Below are 18,670 nucleotides of genomic sequence, written 5' to 3'. Positions count from 1 at the left end.
GGTCACTCTGGACCCACTCTGGACCTCCAGCATATCTACCTCTCCCCCCAGCTTAGTGTCATCTGTGAACTTGCTGAAGTTCCATCATCCAGATCATTGATAAAGATTTTGCACAAAACTGGCCCCAGCACCAACCCCTGGGGCACTCCGCTTGATACCAGCTGCCAACTAGCCATCAAGCTGTTGATCACTACCCGTTGAGCCTGACAATCTAGCCAGCTTTCTATCCACCTTATAGTCCATTCATCCAATCCATACTTCTTTAACTTGCTGGCAAGAATACTGTGGGAGATCGTAAAAATTTTTCCTAAAGTCAAGCTATAGCACATCCACCGCTTTCCCCATATTCACAGAGCCAGTTATCTCATCATAGAAGGCAATCAGGTTGGTCAGGCATGATTTGCCCTTGGTGAATCCATGTTGACTGTTCCTGATCACCTTTCTCTCCTCCAAGTGCTTCAAAATGGATTCCTTGAGGACCTGCTCCATGATTTTGCTGGGGACTGAAGTGAGGCTGACCGGTCTATAGTCCCCCGGGTTCTCTTTCTTCCCTTTTTAAAATATGTGCACTATATTTTCCTTTTTCCATTCGTCCAGGACCTCCCCCGATCACCCTGTCAGTACTGAAGGAAGAATGCTCTGACTTGTAGATGTAGTGGAGTTTCCTCTGATGGATTCCTCTAAATGGTTTCCTCTGTTGTACTGATGTCTCTGAGGAGGACCAGACCTGATAGAAGAGGAGACTGCAAGTACAGTAAGGCAAAAATACCCCTCGGGAAATAAAGGTCTTACTTCATCCCTGTGTTTGAGGAGTATAGGAGGTTGGTACAGACAGATCCCATGCATCAGAAGGTAGATCCATCATTGGCTGAAGTGGTAGGGAAGGGAAGTCCAGCATGGTACTCCTGGATGGAGCTGTTGGACATATCTCCACTGCTATAATGATCAACACCCACCAAAAACACCTTTCAAGATCCACAGGACCTACACATGTCTATCATAACATGTGGTGTACCTCACCCAGTGCACTAAATGCACCAATAACAACTATATGGGTGAAACCAGATAATCACTACACTCCTGAATGAACTCACACAGAAAAATGATAAAAGACAAAAACACCACATATATCAACTGTGGGTGAACACTTTTCAACAGCATTTGCTCCAACCTCTCAGACAGAGACCAACACCTACAAGATCTTCACCAAGCATTCTCAAAACTATGATACCCACATGAGGAAATAAGGAAACAGATCAACAGAGCCAGACATGTACCCAGAAGGCTCCTGCTGCAAGACAAGCCCAAGAAAGAAACCAACAGAACTCCACTGGCCATCACATACAGTCCTCAGCTAAAAACTCTTCAACGCATCATCAGTGATCTACAACCCATCCTGGACAATGATCCCTCACTTTCACAGGCCTTGGGAGGCAGGCCAGTCCTCGCCCACAGACAACCCGCCAACCTGAAACATATTCTCATCAGCAACGACACACCACACCATAGTAACTCTAACTCAGGAATCAATCCATGCAACAAACCTCGATGCCAACTCTGCCCACATATCTACACCAGCGACACCATCACAGGACCTAACCAGATCAGCCACACCATCACCGGTTCATTCAACTGCACGTCCACCAACGTAATATACTCCATCACGTGCCAGCAACGCCCCTCTGCTATGTACATCGGCCAAATTGGACAATCCCTACATAAAAGGATAAATGGACACAAATCAGATATTAGGCATGGCAATATACAAAAACCTGTAGGAGAACACTTCAATCTCGTTGGACACACAATAGCAGATTTAAAGGTAGCCATCCTGCAGCAAAAAAACTTCAGGACCAGACTTCAAAGAGAAACTCCTGAGCTTCAGTTCATTTGCAAATTTGACACCATCAGCTCAGGATTAAACAAAGACTGAATGGCTAGCCAACTACAAAAGCAGTTTCTCCTCCCTTGGTGTTCAGACTTCAACTGCTAGAAAAGGGCCTCATCCTCCCTGATTGAACTAACCTCGTTATCCCTAGCCTGATTCTTGCTTGCATATTTATACCTGCCTCTGGAAATTTCCACTACATGCATCGGACGAAGTGGGTATTCACCCACAAAAGTTCATGCGCCAATACATCTGTTAGTCTATAAGGTGCCACAGGACTCTTTGCCACTTTTCACAAAGTGATCACTCTACATCTGACCTATCATACCTGAGCCTCAAAGGAAATTTGCACAACACTTTCAAAAAATGAACATGGGAGCTTAAATTCATAACTTTGCTAGACACTAAAAATCATGGTCTTAATAAAGACACTGGATTTATGGTTTATGACAGCAATCTGTAATCCACTACCCCCTTTTTTGTCCTGGGACTCCAGGAGAGTTAGGGGCCACTTCATCTTGAATTGTCCCTTACAATACGTGCCAACTACTTATGCTAAACTATATGATCGATCTGGTATTTAGCTGTGACAGTCTCAGTACCTTTCCAGATCTGAAGAAGAGCTCGGTGTATCTTGAAAGTTTGTCTCTCTGATCAACAGAAATTGGTCCAATTAAAGATATTACCTCACTCACCCCATCTATCTATAAACTATTAAAACAGTGAAACTACTAGGACTTTAAAACTATGTACGATGGATGGATGGATGGATGGATGTCATGAAAGAACAAGGATCACTGTGATTCACTGAGGATTCAGACTCAGGCAGTAAGTAGGTGACACTGTAATAAAATGTGGGTTCATAAATTACATATATGAAGTAATCCACATAGATGTAACATGGGCAGTAGATCTTAATCCCTTCAGTGCCAAAATTACAGACCTCCACTATATGAATTAAAGGAGAATTTCTTATTAGCTAACAGGAGTGATATGATCTTCCCAGCAGGCCACCTGCTCAAAGGAGAAACATAGATGCACATGGGGGCTGGTTTGATTCCATCTAACTAAGATCAATGTTAGATAAAACACCGCACGCACATCACATGTTCAGCCTTTCCCATGGTAAAGTATAGCTCATCCCTGAGTTTCTGGGGTTCACATGTCCCAATCTGTAACAATCCTTGGCTTCATATATTCAACAGAGGAAAACATGATCACCTATTAAAATAACCACATCCAGCCTTGGCAAGATTTTCAGAACAGCTCAGCACCCATTGGGCATCCACTCTACTGAGCTGCTTTCAAGATTTGGCCCCATAAGTCCCGTTATCTATATCTATAACAAACCCCTAACACCAGAGTTAAACTAAAGGAGCATTCTCCAGAAGAAAGAAATAAGGACACAATGTAAATGGGATCCCAAGAAAGGCCAAAAATGAAGGATCTGATATTGGTTACCACGAAACCAATCATAATCTAATTGCTCACATGCAAAATATTTATGTTCAATAAAATCATATGAGGAAAAAACGGAATGGTGGGGACAGTGTAAGTGATGATTATAAGATGAATACCAAGATAATATTAATTCATTAGCTAGTAAAACATTCTACTTGATTAATTGGATTTCATTAGAAAGCCATCAAATCAATTCTGTAGTAACCGTGAAAGATGGTACCAAGATATATAATTTTTGAAAGAAATTCTAATTACCTTAGAAATTCATTTACTTGTATTTGCTAGAATTTGGGATCCATAACTTTAAATTCAGTGTTCCAATTGCCATAACAACTTAATACATTTCTACCAAGTTCACTTATGAGCACATCATTTTTTAATTTGATTGCATCATTTGGTGGCTAAGACAGAATTAATGTAGTTTTTAAGCTACATTTAAACTTTATTCTTGAGGGATGCTGGCTATTACTGTCTTTGATAAGGCTTGTAATCAGGGGGAAGTAATTTAACAGGAATGAAATAGAATATTTTCTTACACAAAATCCTTGTTTCACTACAGCAGAGACTCTTATTTCATATTAGTAATAATACTGTCACTTCTTTAGGACCTTCCATCTGAACTTGAACCACCTTACTGAAGCTATATTATTTCCTTAAATGTATACAAGCACCTCAGAATACTCCTTAGTTACAGGGAGTCATTATTTTTTCAGTTTACATAGTAGAAACTGAGGAACAGACTGGTAAAGCAACTTTCCTAAGATCCCCTAGTAAATATGAGACAGAGCTTGGAAATACTCCCAGAGTTGTTATTCAGTCACTACACTTGGTTTCCTCTCGCTATCTGGATTTCTGATTGAATCATAAGAAAAAACATAACATTATATGCTGTTTCAGAGTAACAGCCGTGTTAGTCTGTATTCGCAAAAAGAAAAGGAGTACTTGTGGCACCTTAGAGACTAACCAATTTATTTGAGCATAAGCTTTCATGAGCTACAGCTCACTTCATCGGATGCATACTGTGGAAAGTGTAGAAGATCTTTTTATACACACAAAGCATGAAACAATACCTCCTCCCACCCCACTCTCCTGCTGGTAATAGCTTATCTAAAGTGATCACTCTCCTTACAATGTGTATGATAATCAATTAAGCTATTACCAGCAGGAGAGTGAGTTTGTGTGTGTGTGTGTTTTTTTTGGGGGGGGGGGTGAGAAAACCTGGATTTGTGCTGGAAATGGCCCACCTTGATTTTCATACACATTGTAAGGAGAGTGGTCACTTTGGACAAGCTATTACCAGCAGGAGAGTGAGTTCGTGTGTGTGGTTTTTGAAAAAAAAAGGGGGGGGGCTGAGAAAACCTGGATTTGTGCTGGAAATGGCCCAACTTGATTATCATACACATTGTAAGGAGAGTGATCACTTTAGATAAGCTATTACCAGCAGGAGAGTGGGGTGGGAGGAGGTATTGTTTCATGGTCTCTGTGTACATAATGTCTTCTGCAGTTTCCACAGTATGCATCCGATGAAGTGAGCTGTAGCTCACGAAAGCTTATGCTCAAATAAATTGGTTAGTCTCTAAGGTGCCACAAGTACTCCTTTTCATTATATGCTGTGCTGATCATAAAACATTCTCAAGTATTCAAAGCTTTTCCAAGGTTCGAAGGGAGTCAAGTGCCCAACTCCGATTGCCTTTCAGTGGGAGTTCAGCATTTAGTCCCCTTCAATAGAGCCTTGAAAATCTGTGGATATCTGCTTTATATCCACAGAGGTCCACAGACCATGTTTGCGGATTGTGGATCAGATGCGGATATAAATTTTGTATCCATGCAGGGCTCTACCCTTCAAGTTCTATGAAACTCCCTGCCTAAATCACTTGCAAAATGGATAGCAAAGTCTTCATTTAAATGGATGCATCCATGGAAATAAATTATGCTGCAAAGTGTGATTAGGGATTTGCTCATGATAACAGGGCTTCCTTTCCTGCATTAAATATATTAGCTACGACTGGGACTGTCTGAGGACTTACTGTCTCAGGAAAATACATTTTAAACTGTTTCATATTTCAGCAATTATTATTCTGGGGCTAATGCAATTTCAGATTCAGTATTTAACCTAATTTATGGCCAGCTTGACATATTTTACGATGGGTATGAAATCCCTTTTTGGGACTCCAACATATAAGAGTAGAGAGATCTCAGGCTACATTCACTTAGAGTGTGGGTGTCACCATAATGTAGCCAAAGCAATTACAACAATATATGATCAAATGGATTAAAAGCCCAGTTAGGATTTAAATAAAACGTAATTATTTTTATGTTAGATCAAGATTCCTAATTCCCAGCCCATCTCCACTGTTTGGTTGACATAGGAACTAGAAAAGGACTGTCCTCCTGAAATAGGAAATAGTACATCGTAGCATCACACACTGAATTGATACAGACTTGGATAACTGTGAAGAGTTCCACATCGCAAACGAATAGCTACAACCTGTAGGCAGCATATTGTGCTACCACTACCACACGGGAAAGGGCAATTGACCCATTAAGAACCCAAAACTCTGTCCCCTAAGTAGAGACAGCAGTCACAAATCTAGTCAGTTCCTCCAAATGTTTCCCTCTAATATGTAACCCACTAATATCACTGCTATCTTGTCTGGATCAAGCTTACACTAGCTAGTTTTTATCCAAGATCCTGCTTCCACTAGAGACTATGAAAGCTGAGTTTAATGAAAGACAGACAACTGAATATCAGCTCTGATAGTACTGCAGTCCAAAGATCTCACGACCTCCCTCAGCAGCCATATAATCATGTTAAAAATCAGAACGGACATGACGGAACCTTGCAGGACCCCAGCAAAGAACTCTGTAGAAACATGAGCAGTTGCTGATATCTGACATCGTGGTGCTTCAGTGCATGAAGGAAAAGAATCCCTATAAGGATTCCTTGAGGAAATCCCTACATCTGGTCTGTGACGGGGTGTATGAACCCCACACTGGTGCAACAGGGGTTAACCACTCCCTCTGGGCCAAGGAGGCCATGCCCCCTCGGCTCTGCTGGGCATGCTCCAACTGGAGACAGGATATAAAAAGCAGCACATCAGCTCTGTCTGGGCTGACCACCGGCAAGGATGAAGGTGTGCTGCTGATACTCCTGGTGGAGGACTGCCGGCATTCCAGGTCGTGGAGGCCAGCCAACCAGCCAGAGTTGAACCCCGACCCACTGGCTTGGGATGCCACAGAGAGGGAAGAGGCTGCGGAGACCCAGATATGATACTGTCGGGTAGGAAGTGACCCAGGGAAACTTGGCGGGGAAGTGGTTGTAGAACCGAAGACAGGCTTGGCGTGTTTTGGTAGGATCCCCGCCAAGCAGGTAGTGGGCAGCCCCACCCCCGACAGGGCACTGGTTTGGGACCCAGTGGAGAGGGCAGGCCCGGGTCCCCTATCCTAGCCACTGCCCAACAGCTCACTAGCACTATTGAGTCCGGCTGCTACGCCGCATTGCCCTGCTAGCGAGGGCCGTATTATTGACTCCGGCTGCTAGACTGCACTGCCCTGATAACCAGGGCTGAGTTACTGACTCTGGACACTAGGCCATGCTGCCGATTGCAAGGGTTGCATCACTGACTAAGGCCACAAGGCCACACAGCCCCGTGACTGAGGACAGTCCTATAGATGCTACTGAGGGGTTGTAACGCACCCCACCCCCCTCCCGAAGGGTGGCAGGTGAATCAACCCCATGACACGGCCCAACAAATGGGTCCACAAGTCCTTGTGGCCTGCTCTATCAAAGATGCCACAGATACCAGGGCTATATTGCAATTCTAACTAAACTAGACTTTGGGGTACAATAATGCATATTGTTTATGTTATTTAAAAAAACACAGGCTTGAAACCTTCCCTATGTAAGCTGCTTACTTTTAAGAGAGTTGTCAGTATTTCAGACATACATAAAATTCCTCCTTTTTCCCACTAAGTGGGGCCATTACTCAACTCAGTGCTAGTAAGTACAAGACAGACTTTTTTCCCCAGTGCAATATATTATAAAGTATAACATTATGTAGTAGTAATTTTCACTCTTTAAGACCTTAAGACAAAATAAAAATGACTGTATTTGAGTATGTGTTATTTTAAATAAAATTACTGTACTTATTTCATTTAATTCAGAAAAAAACATTAACAAATCCTCACTGAATTAACAATGAATGCTGAAATGTGGTTCTTTACTTACAGAACTCTAATACAATACAACTGCATATTGATGCCTACATGGCACATGTTCTCTCCACAAGATATATACTTCACAGTGCTCAAAACTTAGTAGAACAGAGTGGAATGCATATTTTTTGTCATTTGCATGTATCTATTTTGGATATGGTTGAGGAATGGTTTAATGTTTTAAGATTTAGACATAAAATACAGGTTCAAGCCACAGCCAAAGTTGGCTCAGTCCAACCCCACTCCTCCCAAAGAAGAGCTCTGTGTAGCTCAAAAGCTTGTCTCTTTCACCAACAGAAGTTGGTCCAATAAAATATATTACCTCACCCACCTTGTCTCTCCAACCTCCTTAGGTAGATAAACAAAACACACTGGGTTTGTGATTGTTTCTTCCATTAAAGAACTATTCCTACCTTTGCTTTCAGTGGAGCACAGACTCGGGATCTTATTGGGTCCAATGATGCCTTTTCCCATAATGTTTATTATGTATCTATCTTTTGGATGAAATCTTAAAAGCTGAGGGGGAAATCCGGACCCTATTTAATTCAATGGGACTTTTGCCACTGACTTCATGGGGGCCAGGATTTTGCCCTGGATTTGTATCTGCTCTGTGTATACCTAAAAGATCCCATGACATTTTTTGAAGGAACATGCATTAGCCCTGAAAGGCTTAACCAAAATGTACCCTCCCCATACACTTGCACAGTGTTACTGCACCCACCACTGGTTATTGCCCTCTTATGCCAGAGATGGTTCCATCTCTCATGATGTAAGCAGAGTATATTGATCCTGCACTCTTTACTTGGACAATATTCCTATTGATGGTGGGGAAGAGGGGACAGACCTCCAAAACCAATTAGAATTTCGTCCAAGGAAGAGGTGCAGAAGCAGTTCCCTAGTTTGTAATGTGCTTTGGGGATCCCTCGTGATGGAAGATACTATAATCAATTTGCTATCAGAGCCATAATTATTAGTATGTACCAGTTTGTCTTGTCAGCAGAAAACTCAGCCTCTGTCTCATACCTCTGTCTCATGGAAAAGGTAGAAGATATGTTTCTACAGAAAAGTATCCCAGTGGAGGACGTTTCTCAGAAGCAGCAAGTTACTGTAAAAATCAATCATTGACCCGAGAAGTGTGAGGTTTTAAAAGGAGGATCTGGATTCCTCACACTAGGGTATGTCCACATGTCAACTGAAGGATGATGGCAGCTTGTAGAGGCGTACCTGTGCTTGCTTTAGTGCAGCTGGCTCGGCTAAAAGTGGCAGCGAAGCCGCAGCAGAGTGCAAATTTCAGTGTGGTCTGCACAGGCTTGCCCAGAACTCTGTGAACACACTCGCGCTCCTAGCCCACTTCTATCTTCAGCCGCACTCGCTAGACTAAAGTTAGCACAGGGTCACTTACCTGAGCTGCAGTCACATCTCCAGTTGCACCGTGGCCATGCCCTTAGTGAGGAAGTATAACAGAAGGTTTTTGACATGAAATCAAACAGGACAAGCAGGCAAGGGCACTCATATGTGTTAAGCATTAGGCAGGTGAGGTAAGCAAGCTGAAATAAATACAACTAGCAACACATTGTGCAGAACGTTTTCTTCCCTTTAATTCATACAAAATTGGTGAATATGGTACAGTGTTTCAAATCTTGTAAGGACTAGAGCGTGGTTGCCCTACTTACTTTGAATAGTAACTTACTCTGCTTTCAGTGACTTCAGTAGGACTGCTTGTGCGGTAAGGTGCTGCTAAACTGCAGTAAAAGTATGAGAATCTGATCCCCAGATCCACAGTTTGGAAGATGATGATAACTTTGCTCATGAATCTATGTATCTTAGATCAGAGCTATAGGTATCTTACATACTTTGGAGGGCGTATTTTTAACATGTTGCATGTTTTAGAGGATTTGCAGTGCCCCACACAGCCATTATGTACAGATTAAAAAAAAATTAAGTGGCATAATCTCATGGAAGTCCAGTTGCCCTTATGGCATGAAAAAAACTGCCCAAATGGTCATCATAGGCCCTTATTCACTAGTTTTGTATGAACAAGTAGAAAATCTCTTGCAATCACTTTTGAATGTTACAGTGATGTTTCAAATGAGAAATGTTACATTAAGCAAGCCAAGCAATTCATGTTCAATAGTTTCCATCATATTATCCACAGACCCTAAACCCAGAGTGCTGTGTGTGGATCTGTGGCCCCACAGAAAGTGCCAACGATTATTTTGATAAGAACTTAGATTAAAGTGATGGTATATCCCTACAGATCAAATGAGATAAAAAAATCTGTAAGAGATGCTGAAATAGAACATGACAGGTTTTCCAAGGGCACGTTAGCCAAACAGCTTCAGGCAAGTGTAAAAACTAAGAAATAACTGGCAAATGGAGGAGTTATTTCTACTCTCAGACAGTGACAAACACAGGGGGAAAAAACATTGTATTGGAATGAGTTACTGATTTAACAGAGAGATACACAAAATGCTAAGAAAGAAATAACTGAAGAAGCTTTCCATCATGTATATTAAACCAGAACCAGATGCAAATGCCATGTGAAATTATATTTGTATAATATTTTATATATATATATATATAATGTTTTAAAATTTTGATTCACAGTTGGATTATCTATCTTTCTATTTTAGGGTTTTATATTGCTTCCCATCACCGCAGTATCTGAGTGCCTTCCACATAAAATCAATAACAATAGCAAAGTCCCTCATGGACTTAATGGGGTCTCTCGCCCACCTTCCTTTTTGAGGACAAAACTCTACTTGGGGTGTTTTAATACTTGGGTTTTTTTGACGCGGGGAAGAGAGGGAGTTCAGTGGATGGAGGTGTCTATGTTAGGATTTAAGTGAAAATTTAAATATGGAGTTCCAGCTTCAATGTCCAATGATAGAGCAATGTGGTGCCCCTTCCTACCAACACTTATAAATGCTGGGACCACTGGGAAGGCAACATGTTAAGTCCCTGCAAGAGTGGCACTTTGTGTCACTTCCCAGCATTCTCTCACATTATGTCAACTGAAACATTGGTATTAATTAGCTGTGAACAGAGCTGTGCTCAGGTCCTTGGAATATAGGATAAAACTGGATCTGTCCTAGAGGAAATCACAAACAAACAAAACAAACTTTAATTCTGGGATGAACAATGCCTCAGAAAGAAAGAACCAAGCTTGATTCTCAAATCCCAGCCTGACTTCACTGGACTGTTAGCTTAAAAATATATATATATATCTTTTGACTTGTAAACAAAGCAAATTAGATACGGAAATAATGAGAGATGAACATGAAATCTAATGAGGAAATTTAGAGTCACTTTTCAAAATGGAACCACATTTTAACTTCCTGAAATCTTAAACTGTGGCATAACAGCCTCTCTGTAAAATTTTATACCTAGGTATACAGAGGCAAAAATAGCTCACCATAGCAGCAACAGGTAGTTGTAGGAGGTGGCTAAGTGGGAGAACCAAATTTAGATGGGGAGTGAATCTTCTCCTACGTAGGTTTCTAAGAGACTGGGCACTTTCAAAATTTCTAAGAGTAAGGTAGGCATAGTAACTCCCTCAACATCCCCAACAGACCCAGTGGTTTGTACACAGCTTGGTACCAGCAGTTAAGACAAGAAGCCATGGTCTCATCCTTCATCATTGACAGAGGGAAGAAAGGTTGGGAAAGGAGAAAAATCCCAGGAAGATTTAACAGAGAAAGCTTCGATTTCTTTCCAGACCAGAAAGTACAACAAGAAATCATAAGACCTGCTTTTGGGGGCAGAAAGATAGTGAGATGACAACAGGCCAAATTCATCTCTGAGGCTTTCAACAGGGTGAATCTGCTCTAATTACAGTGGGTCCGATTTGCTTCTGTGCTGCAATCCCTTTATGCCACTCTGGTGGTGAGAAGGGGTGTTAAAGGGGGTGGAAACAGCTCCAGGGAGTATCTGGTGTATAGATGGGCTCACGTGTCAGTGAAGAGCTGCTGACACAGCAATGCAGCAGCTCCATTTCCAGCCCCTGGGAACACACTGTATTCAGGCCAATCTCTACTTTTCAGGGCCCTTAAGTGTTCGGGGCTCTGCCAGTCCCAAAACAGCTCCCAAATATGTGCAAATGGGGTTTAAGTTTCATTTTTCCTCCCCACCTATTCCTCCAATCAACACAAGGCTAGAGGTACTGATTGAGTATTTGTTTCTTAGGATCAGATTGTTTAATAATATTAGAATTTGGGACCAGAGTGGGAAAGTGCATATACGAAAGCAAACTTTGTGGCTCAGGCCCATATTTATATTAAATTCTATTAATAGGATCCATCACAAAAACGACAGAGAAGTGGGGAGAATGTGTATTTTTTTACAGGATGTTTGGTTACACATAATTTATTACAATGCTAGGTTACTAGGACAACAGCATATTGGTTTACACTGTGAAGACAATTTCTATAACATAAAAAGCAAGAAACCTATTATTATTGAATAACACCTTAGAGTATGCAGAAAACAGAGGGGAAATAATGTGAAAGAACAGTTTTCAGATATCCATTTATGCCCATAATTTTCCACTGTTTCAGGTCATAACTATGAAAAACAGAATATAAAACACAATGCTTCGTATTTACATTTGAAATATCTGATTCAGATCATTTTAAGGATAGGCTGCTTGTTAGTGCTGTTCAGACCTGGTCATGGTGAAAGGCCACATGATTGCAAGACACTAAAGCTCCAGATGCAGGGACTACTCACCTGTTTAAAGTTAAGCCCATGATTAAGTGCATTGCTGACAGGTAGCCTAAATAAACAAAAACTTACGTCATGACTAATGTCTCGTCTCCAGGTTCACTGAGTAGCCCATCTACGAAAACTGATGTACTGGTGAAATTATGTGTGCTCCATGTCTGACCTTCATCTATGCTGAACCTTTAAAGAGAGAAATGTCTTCCATTCATTGCATTCTTAAATAAATATTATAATTATGGTATTATGTTGGATAAAATCACAAGAGGAGATTCCATAGGACTCAGGATCACCAACACACAGTTGCAAAAACTGGGAATAATCCTCCTCTGAATGACAAAAAAACAAGAAATCTCTTTGCTTTCCTATATTTCACCCTAATTCCTCATATATGCGCTCCCCAGACAATTGATCACAAACTTGGCTCATATACGTGTCAGAATTATCATTATGTAAAATATCATTATGTAAAATTGAAGCATTGATCACTTGCATTCAGTACATATACATTACTTTTTGCATAATTCTAGAGGTGATAGCTCTGCGTGCTATTCCAAAATTCCAACATGGGCAACTGTATACTGCCTCCCTAAATGCATCCTACAGCTATAAGTTTACTCCCTACCCCAATCTGCAGGGCAATGGTAGTGTATACTGTTAAAATAGTCACTGGATTTTAGTGGTGGATTAAGTGACCTCTGTGTATAGTTTGTATTGCAGTCCACTTTGGGAAGCTTTTGAATGAACAGGGCCATACTGACGCAAAACAAGTGTTATTATTAATGCTGTAGCAAACTACTTTACCAACAACTCCACTGGGAATCCTTTAATAAAATGTCCACCTGCATTTTGTTGGTTTAACGAATGTTAAATTAAAGTGGCTCCACCTAGATTTCTTACACAAACTTACTGAAAAGCACATTATTGAGTAATTCTGAAGTATGTTTGAGGTCTTGAATATGTAATAACCCTACTATAACTGACTGCAGCATTACTTGAGTATTTTCAGAGGGATAGAAGTGTCTTTGATGGCCACAATGACTCCACCATGGTCCAGATACAAGATGTGATGTTCTTCTTCAAAGACCTAGAAATCAGATAAAAAGACCAAGCAGATGTCTGGGTTGGAAAAAATAAAATGCATTACCAAAACATTATTAAAATACTTATCAAGTTATGGCTTTCTAACAGTCTGCTTTGTTAAATAAATTCAAAAGTACATAATAATTAGTTTTACTCCTACATTGTACACAGTTATTAAAGACTGGTTCTACCATGTGGATCAAGTTCTCTCGGTTGTGAAGGAAAAAAAAATTATGCTGGTGAATTGGGAAATGTTCAGGCTCAAATCACAATCAAGTAAAAATGCCGGTAGGTGATCTCAGCCCAGACTCGTGCTTCTAACAATATGCATTCTTTATTCTTTCCCACTATATATCTTTTTGTGACCTAACAACTTACTTAAGGTATTTGTCATATTCTATATGTCTTGCAAAATAGCATGCCTTGAAGTGTAATTCTAAGAAAAACAGGAAAGTTATTTCTGTCTGTGAAATTCTAACACATTCTTCAAAATGTACAGAACATGATGTAAATTGGTATGAGTTATATTTTCAGGATAAAGAAGCTATTATTAATACTTACTTTGTCTAACTATAGACTCTGTGCAGTTTAACAATGAGGTCACTTTGTGACTTTTGAATGGTCTAAAAAGTTAGGACATATGTGATACTGGCTTGGTGACACAAGCGATGAATCATAACCAAGATTTGAGGATAAATGTAGGGTTCTTCCCTCTCTTTTCCACAGCTCAAAGATTTGCACAAAAATCTCTCTGGTGGAAGTCCTGAATCTCAATATTCTTGATATTCATAAACTATTGAAATTGCAGCCAAACAACCAAAGGAAAATAAGAGTATGGTGATTACTATTACAAAGGCTAGATTGATCAAGTTAGTATACAATGGTATCTGAGATACACAGTTATTTCCTATTTTAAGCAGAGGGAAATATTAGCTATCTCACACTATTGTGGGGCAGCTGTTGGTCAGCGCAGACTTTTCAACAGCAACCTATCTAAACAATACCTAGGCTTAATGGAGACTATATACCAGGAAAATTAAAATAATCCTTTGAAAGCCCGGAGCCGAAATAACTGATGAAAGCATGAGGAAGGAAAAGGAAAAAAAGGAAAAAGCTTAGCCTGAATCACTGGAAGCACTAAATAAATAAATATATTTTCCTTTCTACATCTGAGATTTGTCATAAGAGAGTGTCTGCTTGCTTCAGATGTCTGTCAAACTTCATTTAACACAGCAGCATGAGATAAAGTGAGCATTAATGCACACTCCTTGAAAACTAATACACAGACATTGTACCCGTTATACAACCTGACAAAGAAAAGTGAACAAGACGTTTGCTTTACTTTGCCTTTGAGAATGAGAAAATACCGACAATGCTAACAGCTTTTCTTTACCCATTTTGAAGCCATATCAGTGATAGACTGAAGTGTAGAAGAAAACTCTTTACCCCCCAAGTACATTCACATTCACTCCAAGGAATGAGGAAGCATTCATAAAGCAGGAACACCCTAGCTAGAAGCTTGGCTGCATATCTTTCTCTCACCTAATAAGAACTTATTTAAAAAGAATCCTGTAGTTTCAAGAATCCCTTTGGCTCTCTTCCATTTACAGACCAGCACCAGATATGAGAAATTTATAGTCCTGTCTGCTTATTACATACAGCTGCATATTTTAGAGAATTCAGCAGTGGATAGACACTAATTTTAGATGCACTTCGAAAGGATCTGATCAGATGTAATCGGATAAGCAAAGTTTGGATTCCTCTACAAACCTGCTCTGAACTTCTGCTCAAATAAAAAAAAAAAACGGTTAGTAACCTTTTGTAACTGTTGTTCTTTGAGATGTGTTGCTCATGTCCATTCCATTATAGGTGTGTGTGCTCACCACGTGAACCAATGCTGTAAGTTTTTCTCTTAGTGGTATCCGTAGGGGATTGGCTCTGGCGCCCTCTGGAGTGACGCCCGTATGTGCTGGTATACGGAGTGCCGGCGGCTCTCCCCTCCCTCATATCCTTCTTGCCGGAATTCTGACAGAGGGGAAGGACGGTGGGTCATGGAAAGGACATAAGCAACATATCTTGAAGAACAACAGTTACGAAAGATTAATAACCGTTTTTTCTTCTTCGAGTGATTGCTCATGTCCATTCCATTTTAAGTGACTCCCAAGCAGTATCCGAGGTTGGTAGGAGTTCATAGACGTGTTGATTGCAACACAGCATTGCCAAATCCAGCATCATCTCTGGCCTGCTGGGTGATGGCATAATGCATCGAGTAATGCACAGAGTCTTTCAGGTCATGTAACTTGCTGTCTGTCCCATGAACAGTGCCAAGCCATCGAAGGGGAGGTCCTGGATGGACTGCTGAACCTCCACCAACAGGCCTGACGATTGCAACCTGGATGCACGCCTCATGGAAATGGCCGAAGCCATGGTCCGGGCAGCATAGTCCACTGCATCTGAGGCTGCTTGGAGGGCTGCCCTTGCCACAGCTCTGCCCTCATCCAGAATAGCCAGGAACTCTTTTCTGGGCTTCTCTGGCAACAAGTCTGCAAACTTAGCCATGGACTGCCAGATGTTAAAATCATAATGGCCAAGTAAGGCCTGCTGGTTGGCCGCTCTTAGCTGGAGACTGGCCATAGAATAAATCTTTCTGCCAAAGAGATCAAGCATCTTCGCCTCCTTATCCTTAGGGGTCAATCCCGGTTGGCCTTGTCTTTCGTTATCATTGGCTGCTGATACCACCAGTGAGCTTGGAGTGGGGTTTGTATACAGGTATTCAAATCCCTTAGTAGGGACGTAATATTTTCTCTCTTCCTGCTTGGAGATGGGGGGCAGGGAGGAGGGAGTTGGCCACAAGGCCTTGATCAGCTTTGCCACTGTCTCGTGGACGGGCAATGCCACCTTGGAAGGGACTGCTGCGCTTAAAAATCAAACAGTGAGTTGGAGGGTTCCGCCAACTCCTCAGCCTCGAACCCCAGGTTAGATGCCACCCTCTTTAGAAGCTCCTGGTTACCCTTTACATCATCCTTGGGAACCATGTGGGAAGGTCCTGCTACCAACTCATCAGGTGAAGAGGATGAGGAGGCAGGTAACGGCAGGTTTGCCAACTCTGCAGCCTCCACCGGGGGTGCCTCAGTGGAGGCTGGCTGATCCTGGGGACCTTGCGCTGACTCCGCTTCCAAGTCCAGGGGTGGGCAGGAGACTGTCACTGTTTCTCAGATGCCCTGAGTCTGATTGGTGCCCCTGTGATTGTTGGGAAAACCCCGAGGGGTTCCATAGCTGCCAGGGAGGCAGCCACTGGCCCTGAGGCCCTGTGGCCACTGGTGGTCCCGATGGGAATGCTGATGCCCCAAGTGGGTGGCCTTGGACTGCAAGCAAATCCTCCTCCTCACTCTCTGAGCCTGAGGAGGGAGAGACTCATCTGAGGGACCAGGACGGTACTGATGCTGCCTGTTTACCCTGTTCCTGGGCTGTCAGCCCTCTGTGTAGGTCTCCACTGCTGACCTGTGCTGGGAAGATGGCTCTCGGTGCCGCGCCTCCAGTGACCGGTGGCAGCGTTTGGTAGAACAGTGCCTGTACCCCAGTGATTGACACCTCACACTTTGAGAGCGGTGCTGCTCCATGGACCAGGAGTGAAAGCAGGAGCGAGAGGATCAGCATCTTGGCTCAGGAGCTCGTTGACGTGCCCATGGGGATCCGTAGCAGTGAACCAGAGACAGATGACAGGACTCTGGGGACTGGCATCTTGACTCTCCAGAGTGGTGCCACGAGTTTGGAGATGGACTCGGCTGCTCTGGGGATCGGTGCCGGGACTCTGGGGACTGGCGAGGTGCCTCCACAGGTCTGCACCAGAGAGCTGCCAATTGGCACTGGGATCCTGGGGAAGGCTGCCTAGAGTCCTCGGAACTACGCTGGGAATGCTGACAGGTAAGCCGACCCATATCCGGGGGGTTGGCAGCAGTGCTCAGGTGAACACTGGTGGGGCACCCCCTTCATCGGGGAGCGGTGCCACATTGATGGGGACCACTGGAAAGGTCCCAGGACTGGTTTACCCCTCGAATGGGGCACCCCTCTGGTTCGGCATGGGTGGCATGAGAAGGGACAATATGTCCTTAGCAGCCTGAAAGGCCTCTGGCATGGACAGTACCGCCAGGTACTGAGTGCCTCTGCTGCTTCCCGGGGTCTCAAAGGGGATTCGACAGCTCACCGGGTGCTGCAGCCTGGTCATCGTCCAGAGGAGAGGAGCTGCCCTGCGTTTTGCTCTGGCTCTCTCCTTCCTTTTACAGGACATAGGAGAATGCCCTCTCCCGGTCTTTCTTTGCTTTTTAACAGGTACCAGGGATGGGGATGCTGTGGTGCTTGGAGAGGAGTTTGATCTAGCCAGCTCAGAAGCCGGTGTAAGGGCCAACTCCATAAGGAGCGCCTTTGGGTTGCGGCTTGAAACTTTTACAACACTTGTTGTCCACGTGGGTCTCCCCCAAACACTTCAGATAGCTTTGATGGGGATCACTGTCTGGCATAGGTTTTTTGCAGTAGTCACAAGGCTTGAAGCCTGGGGATCAGACCATGCCCTGTCTCTAGGCTAAGTCCCATAGGGGACTAACTAACTATTTCTAACTTATGCACTAAGGGAACTAACAAACTATACAAGCTTTCTCAGAAATATATATAAGAGATTCACAAGTAGGTACAGTTGAAAAGGAAAGCTTGCTGAGGCAAGGGGACGTTCCAGCACCATCACTGGTGGTAAGAAGGAACTGAAGGAGAGGGCAGCTGGCTGCTCCCCTTATACCGATGCATACGTGTGCCACTTCAGAGGGCGCTAGAGCTGGATGGATACCACTGAGGGAAGTACAGCTCATGGTTATATTGCTTGGGTACCATAGTTTTACTCTATATTCTTCTTAAAGCTGTGATTCCGTTCTGCTGGTACTGATTGCTTGTTTAATTTCACCTGTTCCTTGGAATGTTTTTATATCTATCTTTTGGTGTAAATATTGTCTATAGAGAAGGGACTGAAAATAGCAACAGTAAACAAGACTTTAATTAGAAACAGAAACATTTATTGAATCTATGGAAGAATTTCAGATCAGGACCTGATTCAAATCCCACTGAAGTCAGTGGAAAGAATGTCAGTGAATTCAATGGGTATCAGATCAGGCCCATAGGACTTAATTTTTAAGTCTCTATTCAGTCTATGACTAAAGACCAAGGAAGGACTTCTTACCTGGGCCCATAATATGCATGTGCAATAATTCATATAATTTAAGACTCACGATAAGTTAGATGTAGGTCTAAACCATCAAA

At 42.5% G+C, this 18,670-nt stretch overlaps 1 protein-coding gene across 4 annotated transcripts in view; it reads right to left on the bottom strand.

Moving 5' to 3' along the window:
• SORCS2 (sortilin related VPS10 domain containing receptor 2) overlaps window positions 1–18,670 on the bottom strand; it is an 843,820-nt gene that overhangs the window by 48,750 nt on the left and 776,400 nt on the right. For all 4 annotated transcript variants that reach the window (XM_073342594.1, XM_073342595.1, XM_073342596.1 and 1 more), the window contains exons 13-14: window positions 13,279–13,370; window positions 12,359–12,466 (exon numbers count right to left, since the gene is read on the bottom strand). In XM_073342594.1, coding sequence (XP_073198695.1) covers window positions 12,359–12,466; window positions 13,279–13,370 — 200 coding nt within the window. The remainder of the gene's footprint in view (window positions 1–12,358; window positions 12,467–13,278; window positions 13,371–18,670) is intronic.

The sequence above is a fragment of the Lepidochelys kempii genome, chromosome 4, assembly GCF_965140265.1.
Source record: "Lepidochelys kempii isolate rLepKem1 chromosome 4, rLepKem1.hap2, whole genome shotgun sequence".
Classification (NCBI taxonomy): domain Eukaryota; kingdom Metazoa; phylum Chordata; order Testudines; family Cheloniidae; genus Lepidochelys; species Lepidochelys kempii.
The sequence above is the reverse complement of the archived record's forward strand: the minus strand, read 5'-3'. Positions and strand labels throughout refer to the sequence as shown.